This window comes from Eutrigla gurnardus (genome assembly GCF_963514095.1).
Source record: "Eutrigla gurnardus genome assembly, chromosome: 5".
NCBI classification, from domain to species: Eukaryota; Metazoa; Chordata; class Actinopteri; order Perciformes; family Triglidae; genus Eutrigla; species Eutrigla gurnardus.
The window spans coordinates 25,904,123-25,915,817 of NC_139919.1; the positions used below are offsets into that span (position 1 = coordinate 25,904,123).

The 11,695-nt window shown below is 46.5% G+C and overlaps 1 protein-coding gene across 1 annotated transcript; it reads left to right on the plus strand.

The window, feature by feature from the left end:
* Nucleotides 1–537: 537 nt before the first annotated feature.
* Nucleotides 538–11,584, plus strand: synpo (synaptopodin; the record flags this gene model as incomplete). Its single annotated transcript, XM_084010002.1, has 3 exons — nt 538–706; nt 4,664–6,705; nt 8,574–11,584. The coding sequence occupies 3 exons, from the start codon at nt 538–540 to the stop codon at nt 9,765–9,767; spliced, it is 3,405 nt and encodes a 1,134-aa protein (XP_083866128.1). The 3' UTR covers nt 9,768–11,584.
* Between the last annotated feature and the right edge of the window lie 111 nt (nt 11,585–11,695).

Below are 11,695 nucleotides of genomic sequence, written 5' to 3' on the forward strand. Positions count from 1 at the left end.
ATAGCAGAGGAGGAAGAGCAACGTCTGGGAGAGGAGAACAAGGAGTATTAGAGAGATGTAAATAGAGAAGACTGGACCGTTTCTCAGCCCCCCCTTTGCCAGATTTCTAACAGAGCGCAACAAACTTGTGCAATTTTCGTGGCAGTTGTCCATGGGAACTCGTCCAAGGCACGTCGGAGCTGACCCCCTCGAGAGGTCCCGGTAGATCGACAATAATAATTTGTAAAGACCAAAGTGAGTGCACGCTTTTTCCGTCAACGTGACTAAAGGACAACATTTGGAAAGATTATCGCTGGAAGGGCTCGGAGCAGCAACTTGGAAAGCCGAGCTACTCCTTTCCCTCATCCTGTTTTCTTGCATTTCTAAATGCATTCCCTTCCTGCCAGCAAGGACTAAAAACTTCCAACTGGAGGGACAGTTTCATCTTATCAGGAGAGGAGGTTTGAGCCGACTGAAACGAAACACTCGCACCCCCCCACCGAGGGATTTTGTTTCTGCTTCGCCGGGAGAGTTTTTTTTTTTTTACCGTGGGTAGCGATGGAGATGGAGAAGGGACATGCGTCTGTCAGGAGAGGAGTGAGCTGGAGTCCTGGAGGATTGAGAAAACCTCTCCAGGCAACGCAGAACACGCACGCTCCTGGGACGGAGTGCAATGCATCATGGGAGATGGCAGGATTCAACAAAGAACAGATGAGCCGGAAAACAAGTAAGTGTTTGTTTATCTGGCATTTGCTGTCCTTATGTGGGGAGGCTGAGCAGCAGGGAGAAAAGTGCACTGTTACTCCGTTACTCTAATACACAGTAATGCAGTTGTAAACACGTTGACGATAGTTTGTTTATGTGCCTTGATGCTGCAGTATATTATCATATGAGGAGACCAAATAGAGAAAACAGTCCTGCCTCCTCGGTGCCACTTGACACAGCGAAGATCTCTGTGAAACATGTTTCCACGCCGTAAAAAAAAGACAGGCCGCCTCCCGACAGCAATGGAAATGCAATCATGCAACGCTGCTAAAGGGCAGTCTTAATATGCAACACGACCGCCGACAATAATGGGCTAACATGTGGCAAAAGCTGTTTGGAAACTCCTTCAGACCTTTCTTTTATCACTTACACAGCTGTCAACCCCGCAATAAGTAAGGAAAGAAAGGGCAGTTCACACTCCATCATAACACCAACAGCCTTTCTGTCGTTAAATGGCAAAATGGAAAGACACTGAAACTATATTCAGCTGGAAAGATAATTGCCTGACGAGTCTGTCAGACGCCCTTTTTTTTCAAGTGAAAAGACATTGTGCTGCGAGGAAGTACAACAGAGCAGGTCATGGCCATCAGATAACTATCCCTGATATACATCAGTTGGCTCTGCACCTCAAACACTGTTCCCATCACTCATTTCTCACTAATTAGTTTCCTCGAACGGAACTCCGATCACCAAAAACAACAACAGAAGTGCAGTTAATAGTCGACTGCACCTCTGCAGACCCTTAATCGCACCACATGAGTAACAATACGAGCAGCAGAGCTCGGCCCCCTTTTTTTTTAAATTTCCCATAAAGTATTCCCATATAGTCTAATTCAGTCCGGCAAGCTCCCAGGACCCCTGTTAATCCTCGTCTTTCCATACCACTTCACACATCACCCACGGGGGGCCGGTGCTGTCATCCCACTCACCCCGCAGCCATCGCTCGGGAGAAAAGATAACATCCGACAGGGTAATCTGACCTTTGATACACAAATGCAAGCGTCGGGCCCCCTGACTTAAATCCTCCCTCTGTGGGTGCGTTAGCGTCTGCTCTCGCCCACGCAGTGATGAGAGGATGGGACAGAGGGCAGAGGGATGAGGTAGGGAAAAGGGGGTGGGGAGGGCTGAGTTTGGGCTTTGCCGGAGGACAGGAAATTCCTGCAGGTTGGAGCTGAGGGCCCCGGAGGGTTCAGACAGGGCACTTGCGTGGTGATATGCAGACACGGAGGGCAGCGGGGGTCAGGTGCTCGGATCTCTGGAGTCTCACGGCTCTAATCCATACACGTTTTTCTTTGTGTTTTTTTTACCACTGGGCTCCCTTTCCACTTCAAAGAGTGCAACAAGGGTCAGACACTTTGCTGCCATTACAGGACATTAGACGGAGATAAGCCGCTCAATATTCGGCATTGATTGGACGCCTCTCCAGAACTGTCAAAACATAGTGCAGTCTGGGTGTGCGGCCACTAAAAACATCAATAAATCCTCTCAACAGAAGCCCGCTGAGCTCTTTACACAGAGGCGTGTCTCCTCTCCTGTAATTGGTGGAGACCCCCCTGGCGGTGAGCGGCGGCGGTGCACGTTGGAAACGGAGCTGGAGGCTGAGTGAGGGATAGCACAGCCTCCAGCTACAGACCTCCTCCCTCCCGGTCTGTCTGCCTGTATGTGCGTAGAGAGAAAAAAGAAATCCGATCCCGTGTCTCTCGCTCCAGAAAGGGGGTGTGAAGCTCTCAGACGCAGTAAGAACTGGAAACTCTTGTGGAAGTACAAGAAAACAGCGGAGCTCTTGAGTCTGAACGGGATCAAGGTAAGGGATTATAGGCGCTACATCGGATCCGGCAAGATAAGTGAAACTTTTCGGGTAACTTTTCGAGCCTCGCAGGGAAGCTGAAGGAGTGAGATGTGATGACAATATGGCATTATAAACTTTATTGATTTAACTCCTCATGGATGAAAAAGTTTTCTGTGTCATCAGTTCCTTGTGAGAGAAAAAAGTAAAAAAAAAAAAAAAAAAACCATTTAAAAAAAAAAAAATCTGTTGTAGATGAGCATCTTAATTAGTTTATGTATCACTGGGAATAAACTGGTTCATTATGAGATAATGACCAACGTTACATTAATATCAAAATCACTGGAAAAAAATAAAAAATAAAACAAAAAAAAGTCCACATTCCATCCAGTTTTCATCACTAGTTATTTTGAATGATATGAATCACTGATGGGATTTGCACCTGCGTGCTTCATGATAACCAGGCTGGCTCCCACTAGAGGTGGATGTTTACACTGAGGGGACGTGACATTTCCAGCCTGCATTATAAAAATGAAATAGCTCATAAAAATGGGACCTGAGGTTGTCTTCCCTCCCACGTTGATAAAAAAGGGTGCTGAGTACACAGTAAGTACGTGTGAGGTATGTTCTCTGCAGCAGTCGGTAAAGGAAGGTGATTTATGATCCTGCCAATAGTTGTGTGAGGGCTGCTTGTGTGATCGTCCTCATTATAATATTGTTGTCACAGATATGTAAGGTGGTTGATGTACTTCCTCCTAATAGGGTCACGTTCTGTCTCTCCTCTGCCGGTGTCAGGTTGAGTGATTTACGACCACGGTTGATGCTGATATATATCTTTGCAGACGTCACCGCCGTCATCATCAAAGGGTGTAATTCTGTGTGTGTAAACGCACTGCATATGTTTTTAATCTAAATGGATCCTATTTATACATTAAAACATATGCTAATGAACTTTAAATGGGTTTGTGTAAAAGGAACTCACAAAGAGTTAATTCAATTACCGTGAGGGCAGACTGAAAGTCTATAAAATCAATAACAGACTCTGTCAAGACATAAAAAATATGCAGAAAGAGCTTAGAAGTGATTGATTTACGAACTGTTGTGATTGGCACGTTATTAGATCAAATAATGTAGCTGTCTGGATCTGTCACCTTATTAAATGAAGAAAAGTCATGGCTGTGCCAAAGAGATGTTGAATGTCTTCCACCAGTCACAGTTACATAAATACGATGAATAACCGACCAGATATATTCTCCTTTTTAATGCCCATCAGAGAGTTTTAAAAAAGAGAGAGATTGAGATTTTCCTCTCGTGAACTCTGAGGCATGATGTAGTCTCTATATTAAGACACTTGATTGCATAGTATGTTTATAGACAGCAGTAGAAAGATGTCATTTTTGGAAGCCGTAGACTGTAAAAAAGGTCTATTAAGAGTTTGTGCTGAAGTATCGCACAAATTAGCTACACAGAGAAACCAAAGGCATGTTGGAAGCTCAGGCGGGGAGTTTTCTCAGCGGTGGAGGAATGCTCAGGGAGGGACTACTGCAGATGGCAGAGGAAATAGCTCCGCTGCCTGGAATGAAGCTCATAAGCTCAAAAAAAAACAAACTTTCAATTTTAACATAGCCATAATTTCAAGGTCATCAGCAGAATCTGCAGCATCAGTCAACGACGTGAAACTTCTTCTGGTCCTGTGGCAGACGTCCATCGGGATCTTTTTATTTTAGTCAACAAGCTTATTAAAATGTCTCTCTGCCTGCGTCTGTTAGTTCTTTGTCTACAGCTCCGCTCTGCTGAGTCAAGTGTCCGTGAAGCCGTATTTTCCCTCGCTGGTTGGAATCAAAAAGCACTATAAAGAACAATTGAAACCATATGGTGCCGAAACAATTATGTGGGTTTTTTTTAAGAGAATATTTAATCCCAGACTTGTTAAAAATGTGTCCTCGCTGCTTCTCTCTATTTGTACATTAAAGTGGTTTGGTGAGTTTTAATTACATGTTGAGGGGTGTTGTTTTGTTCAAACACTGAACAGTAGATGCGGCACATTGCTCCCAAAGTAAGGGTCCCTTTTTGGTCATCTCTGTTATTCTCTCATTGATCATGCCTCTCCACTCCCTGTCTCTTTCACCCCAGATCTGACCCGGAGCGCCAGTTTATCGGAGAAAGAGCTGAAGGAGGCTCGCGTGAGGAGCCAGATCATCGCCGCCCAGCTCACCGTCCCTTCAAACTCCAGCTCCAGAGGCGTGCAGCTCTTCAACCGACGCAAGCAGAGGGTCAGCGCCTTCACGCTTGAAAGCTGCGGCGAGGTGTCAGGGGGCGACAGAGTGGAGAATGTGATAACGGACTCCCCCTCGAACAAACTGACATGGGCAGAGAGGAGTACTGAGGAAAAGGACCGAGACCTGAACTTTAGGAATCGCGCTGTCAAGTCACCGCCCGGGGTTCATTCAATAGGCGATATCATGGAGGAACCGAGCAAGGACTTCCACGAGGAAGACAACGTGGAGGACATTGTTGTCCAAGAGAGACATTTCCTTCCCGTCAAGGAAGAGCAGGAGGAAGAGGAAGAGGCAAGAGAAAAAATCCATGAGGAGGAGATTCCACCTGGACGAAATAATGCTGATGAAGGTCTGACGGGGCATTCTGAAGGGGCGGAAGAGATACACGAGGGTCACAGAGGACCAGTTCCCCCAGGAAAGCTGCATAACGGCTGTCACAGTACCTCTGGACCGGAGAGGGTGTCTGTGACCACATCCAAGCAGACAAGCACCATCACCAATCGCACTGCCAGGCCCTTTTTCTCACCCCTGACAGTGCAGTCGCCGGAAGCAGACGGCCCCGTCGCGGACATTCCCCCTCCTCCGTCTTACGACACTCCTCCTCTCCCTGCTTTCGCTACTCCTCAACCTTTGGCGTTCTCACCTCCACCTCCGCCTCCGCCTCCATCATATCCCACACCACCTCTGCCGGCCTTTACAAACCAACCTCCGCAGCCCTGCTACTCCAGTCCACCTGCGACGTCTCCTGTCACGTCCTCTTCCGCCAATCCAGCGTCCCAGTACCCGCCCATGCCCCAGTATGGACCTCCCACAGCGCCGAAGCCCTCCGTCTTCGTTCCTCAGCCCTCCGCCTTCGTTCCTCAGCCCACCGGCGAGAGGAACCAAACAGCACCAATCAAATCAGGAATACTTGAGGAGGGTGCTGCTAAAAGGGGAAGCCGCAAGTCAATGTTCACATTCAAAGAGAAGACAGTGGTGGCTCCAAACCCCGAGCTGCTCTCTCTGGTGCAGGGGGCGGATGAAAGGAAGAAACACGGACTCAGGTCCGTGCCTGAGCCGGCCTCCGAGGAAGAGTTGCTGGCACTGGGCGCTGAGGCCTCCAACTTCCTCGCCAAGGATGAGGACAGGGTTGAGGAGGCAAGAGCTCCGGAGTGGGCTTCCTGCCTCAAGACCTCCAGGACCCGTCCGAGGGCAGAGCACGGGCCCGAGCAGACGCTCTCCAATGTGTCGGGGAAAGGGGCTGAGCTGTTTGCCAAGCGTCAGTCCAGGATGGAGAAATACGTCGTCGAGAAGCAAAACGCAGGCCAAATTAGGTCTCCTTCTCCCACAATGTCTCTGCCGCCGTCTTGGGTGTACCCGTCAAACATGCCCGGCAGGGTCAAGGCCATTGCTAAAAACTCTGACATGAGTGCTCAGCTTTCACAAAACCTGAAGGCCCAACAGGCAGTCAAGCAAACGCCGAGGCAAAAAGCTCCGCTGCCAGAGCCGACCCCAGAGCCTCCTCCTCTGGAGAACGGTTGCACGAAGATAGAGATGGACCTGTCAAGACACCGGCCCTACCAGCTTTCCTCTTCCCTCTTCATCTTTAACCCCGTCAAGGACCCCCTTAGCACCCTACCCAAAGGAGCACCGCGGCCCAAGAGCCCCATATCTTTCCCTAGACAGGCTTCCTTAACGAATATTCCTCCTTCTCACTTCAGTATCCAGCGTATGTCTCCACAGCTGCCTCTCAGCCCCACAAGAGGAGCACAATACCCACCAGGTCCAGCCTGCGTGGAACCGAGCACCAGCTCTCCTTCGTCGGCCTTTTCTCCAGAGCGAGTGTCCTCCCCAAGGTCTGGGGTCCAGGCACCGAGGCCCACGTTTTCTGCCAAGAAGGCAGGGATTGCACCACAGGTGTGGAGACCCTCTCTCTACCCTTTTTAGAAAATATGTTTCAATCTAACAGTTTGAATAGGGCTAAAAATTACAGTTTGCCTCATTTTAGCTCAACTCTTGCCTTCTTCTATCACTGTCTCTTGTTTTGTAGAACATTTTCCGTGTGAAATGTGTCGGAAAGCAATCGATGCATAAAAAAAGCAATAATAATTGCAATTAGGGTCAGATCTTATCTATCCCTTACAAAGTGACCTCAGTGAATGCACCTGAATTGCTCAGTGAATCTATAATTACATTTGCACAATACAAAAACACATAAAGAGGAGTTATGATCCTCAGTTAGGTGCCTTGATGCAATCAGACATGTGTGATGTCATCGGATGAATTCCATACCCAAAAGCCACGAAAAAGAAGCACGTCAGCACTAAAATATGTCCATTTTCAGGATGTTTAAAATATGACGAGAAACAACACTCACACTTTTTTCCACTTTCTCTACAAAATTCTGTGGGCAATAGGGTGATGCTGCTCCACAAAGCACTTTAACAGATGGTCTGGCATCTATTTTATGATCTATGATTTGCAATTTTAATGCCGCTCACTGACATGAACGTTGCAGCGAAAGAAAAAAAATAACTCCTTTTATGTCTTTATGACTTCAGGGTAATTTACTCTGCTTTCCAGCATTTTCTACATAAATATATGTTTGGAATTTGCAGGCTGCATGCTAATTTGCACCATGGATATATTTAAATATATATAAATATAAAATCCTTCTCCTATATAAATTGTTTTTCGTGACTTAAAGCAGTAATTCTAGAGTATTTTTTCACTGGACATGATAAATCACTGTTGTTGTAGACTACAGGGTAATTTCATTAACTTTGCTTCACTGTCCTCTTCTGCTGTTTGTTGGCGTGATTGATTTCTGTGTGTCTTTTTCTTTCCTCTGATTAAAACTTTATGCTAACACTCTGCTGTGACCTCTTTCTCCTTCTTTTTCCATTTCCTGACTTCTTTCAACCATTAATTCCACTGTTTGGTCTTTGGTTATTTCACTTCCCTGCCGCAGCCTCTGCAATCACTCAAACACGCTAATAAATATCATGCTTCCTTCACGTAGATAATTTGCAACAGGGGACGGAACTATTTTTGAAACGCAACATGTGACATTTAAATTGAAATAATTATTTCTACAATAATTTAATAAGTATTTGAGTTATGTAAATGGATGTTAATACCTGACCCTTGGTCTTGCTGGTCTTGAGGGGTTCAGATACAAATGGATTGACCTTTGACCTAGGCATTGTTGCTTTCATGGACACCCTAAACATTTGAAATATGCCCAGTAACATAAATCTTCCAAGACCTCAGGATAGCGAGTGTAACGTTTCAGGCCGTAACTCTAAAGCAAGCTTTCATATTATCATCATGACTGGAGATGGTTCTCATAATTAGTATGGTGTGTGTGCATAAGATGGAATGCTGCCCTTGCTTTAGTTGAGTAACTTCATAGCCCCGTAAAGGTTAACCACCTCAGGACGGCCAGATGACAGTAACCTGAGAGAGACACCAAAGACCGGGCCTCTGTGTGCTGGCAGCCAGGCTTATTGAGGAGGAAGAAGAAGGGAATAAACAGAGATGACCTGAACGCAACTCATACGTACTATTTTACCAAAACAAATTCACTTGGTATAATTATGCGTGTTATTGAATAGGGTCTGCTTCATAGTAAAATACTGGTCTTCTGTGGGATTAAACCTCAGAATGTCAATAATGGGGATATTTATTTATTCCCACTAAAAGTTTTTCTCATATTGAAAGTTGTATTTTTTAATATAATGCTTCCAAGAGTCTAAAAATGTTATTTGTCTTTGCTCCAACAGACACCAAAGGATTCATCCCCGGTTGAAACTCCCACGCCAACCAGGACGCCCAGCCTCACCAGACGGTTCAGCAGCCCAGAGGGCCCAGCGACTGGGACCTGGACTCCCAGCCTCCAAACCAATCGGCCCTCCGCCGCCATCTTTAACCGTTCAGTTACTTCCCCTGTATCCTCTCCCAGGGGTACAGGATGCCAGTCCCCCATGGCCAGTCAGAATAACCAGTTTAACACGGTTACCTCCGCTACAACATCCAGACCCTCTCAAACATCTACAGCCGCCTCGCCGCGCTCTCCTCCTTGGGGGTCAAGGTGTCAGTCCCCAATGGTGAGCCAGAATACCCAGTCCTCCAGCATCTCCTCCACTCCTGGTTTCAGACCATCCCAGGCATCTACGACTGCTTCCCCTCTCTCTCCTCCTTGGGGGTCAAGATGCCAGTCCCCGTTGGTGAGCCAGCAGCCCTCCGCTGTCAGCTCCATGTCCACGTCCAGACCCTCCCAAACATTGACCGCCACATCCCCACGCTCTCCTTGGGGATCAAGATGCCAGTCCCCTATGGTGGGCCAAAATACCCATTCTTCCACCATTTCCTTTGTTTCCACTTCCAGGCCAACCCAAACATCTACGGTCACATCCCCCGTCTCTCCTCCTTGGGGCTCACGTTCCCAGTCTCCTGCCCTCTCTCAGACCGGTTTATCCTTCCCGGCCACTAAACCTCTGTACACATCCTCTGCCACCTCTCCCGTCCTCCCACCCAAAGACAGTCGCTGCATGTCCCCCATTGTCAATAGCCCAGACTCTAAAGCCAACCATCGCCTCCTGGCCAAGAACATCATCAATGCAGCCAAACGTAAAAACAGCCCCTCCCCCGGAGCGCCGAGCGGTCACAGCTTCCCCATCTCACCTCTGGGGAACTCTCACCACGGGGACTGTCACAAACCACCCATCAGCCCTTTCCAGTCGCAGGCGTTCAGGGCCCAGTCCCCGACCTTCACCAGCCCTCCTCCAACCCCGACGCAGAGGATCTGCTCTCCGGTGAGGCTCTACAACACCCGCTCCCTCACCGACTCCGACGCCTCCGTCGAGTCCGAGGACTCGGGCCTCCGGTCGCCCGGCCCGCACTCCTACAACACCTGTCCCCGCGGCTGGGGCGGCAGCCTGAGGGTGAAGAGAACCACCGTCTCCACCGACCTGTGAGGTCAAAGCAAGATCTCAGTTTTCATAGACATACAGGGTCATTGGATGAACCAGAAAAAAAAGATGGCATTTCATCAGAGAAAATACCTTTTCTGTAACTTTGAATACCGATCCTGGACAATGGTAAACATTCTATCGAGGTAGTTTTAGTGTTTTATACGACTCACATTCATAGTATGGATCGACAAGAACAAGCTTTTTACATAACACAGTTGCTGAGGCTTGTGCGCTTCTTACATTACCAAAAAAAAAAGATAACCAAAGATATTTGAGTTCACTTCAATTAATGTTGTATTTCTTACACCTTCCAATGAATCATCAGTATGTTCGCTGGTGGTCTTAAATAGGAAGAAACTTAAAACGAAGGGCGTAGAAGGGACACGTGGAATGAGTAGTGTGTACATATAAAGCTTGTTACGGCAGTACTTTCGTTAAGGCATTCCCATTGTGTTAGCAGGATCGAATCTTACTACACAGTGAATATTGATTTAGATTATGAGTTTCCATCATTTCTACATGAGGGAAGCACAGTGGTGGGTGGGACACACGCTATTCTAATTATCACACAGGGTCACAGTAGTCACCACAGTTTATTATCCATTTTAATCAATGGGAAACAAATGATATGCATAATTATCGCAGTGCAATAATCGATGTCACGCGGCGTATGTTATGCAGGTTATATGTTGCTTTATGTACAGCATTTTGCTAAAAATGAATGTAAGCTTTACAGACGGATGGACGGAGAGTGACGAGGGGATGAAGAGGTGGAGGTTCGATGGGGGCATTGACGCACCTGTTCAATCAAACGCTGTTTCCATGATTCAGGAGGAGAAGATTATTTGTATGCGAACGTTCAAACATGATGAGTGGTTCAGTGAACAAATATTAGCTGTCAGCGTGCAAATTTAATGGCATATTGATTGTAATACTCACGTCGGAGATTGGTGTTTTGTGTGCCGACGTTTTGCCGCTTTTGCTGACCATCTGCAATGTCTTTCGTGAGAAACAAATGAGCACATTCTGTGCCTGTACTTATTGTGCAAAGTGCCTGTTTGGATGAGGTTTTAGGGGCAGAGGTGTATGTCAGAGAATGTTGTTGGAAACAAAAAAAAGGTTAGAAGGACGTTGTGACTTTTTAATAAGTGTGTAAAAAGGAGAAGAGGGTTGGATTGTATTTTGAATACATACATAACTCCAATGTACATAAACTGTTTCTTTTTATAGTCGATTTGCACTTCCTTCCATTTCAATGGCTCGATTGGCATTGTTTAAAACTTGATCTGCTCAAACAGGCAACAAAAATAAACCCCCAATACATTTGCTACTGTTACAACGAGAACACACTTGCACTTATCGATACGTCGACGTGATGGTGGCAATAATAGCCGTAAATCTGAACCTTCTGGCCCAGTCCTGCACAAATATCGTTCCTTCACTCCCCGACATGCAGGCGAGAGGCATCAGCACATTTCTAAATATTTCCTCCTGTGTGTCTTTTGAGTGACGGGGACACCTGCTGCATGGTGACCTGGCTCTTTCAGCGGAGATTAACCGTCTTACTGTCATGGATTGGTTTCAACTCGGGTCACCTCTGGACAAACCGAACACACTCGACATCCTCAAACACGGAAAATAATCATCATTCTTTTTGTGCTAAATTTTTACAAGCAGATCCCTTTTTGTTGTTGTTGTTGTTGTTGTTGTTGTTGTTGTTGTTGGGTGTTCTGTGATTGCATGCTAATTTTTCTCTCATTTCATAACTGTATGATGTCTGAAAATGAATGCAAAAATAAAAAAAAGTGAATTTCAAATAACGCGTTGTCTCCTGTTCTATTCTTGGACTTCACAACACCCTGAACCAGAAATTATTGCGGTATAATTGAACATATTGTAAGCTGGAGGAGTACATTTTCCTTTTCTTAACA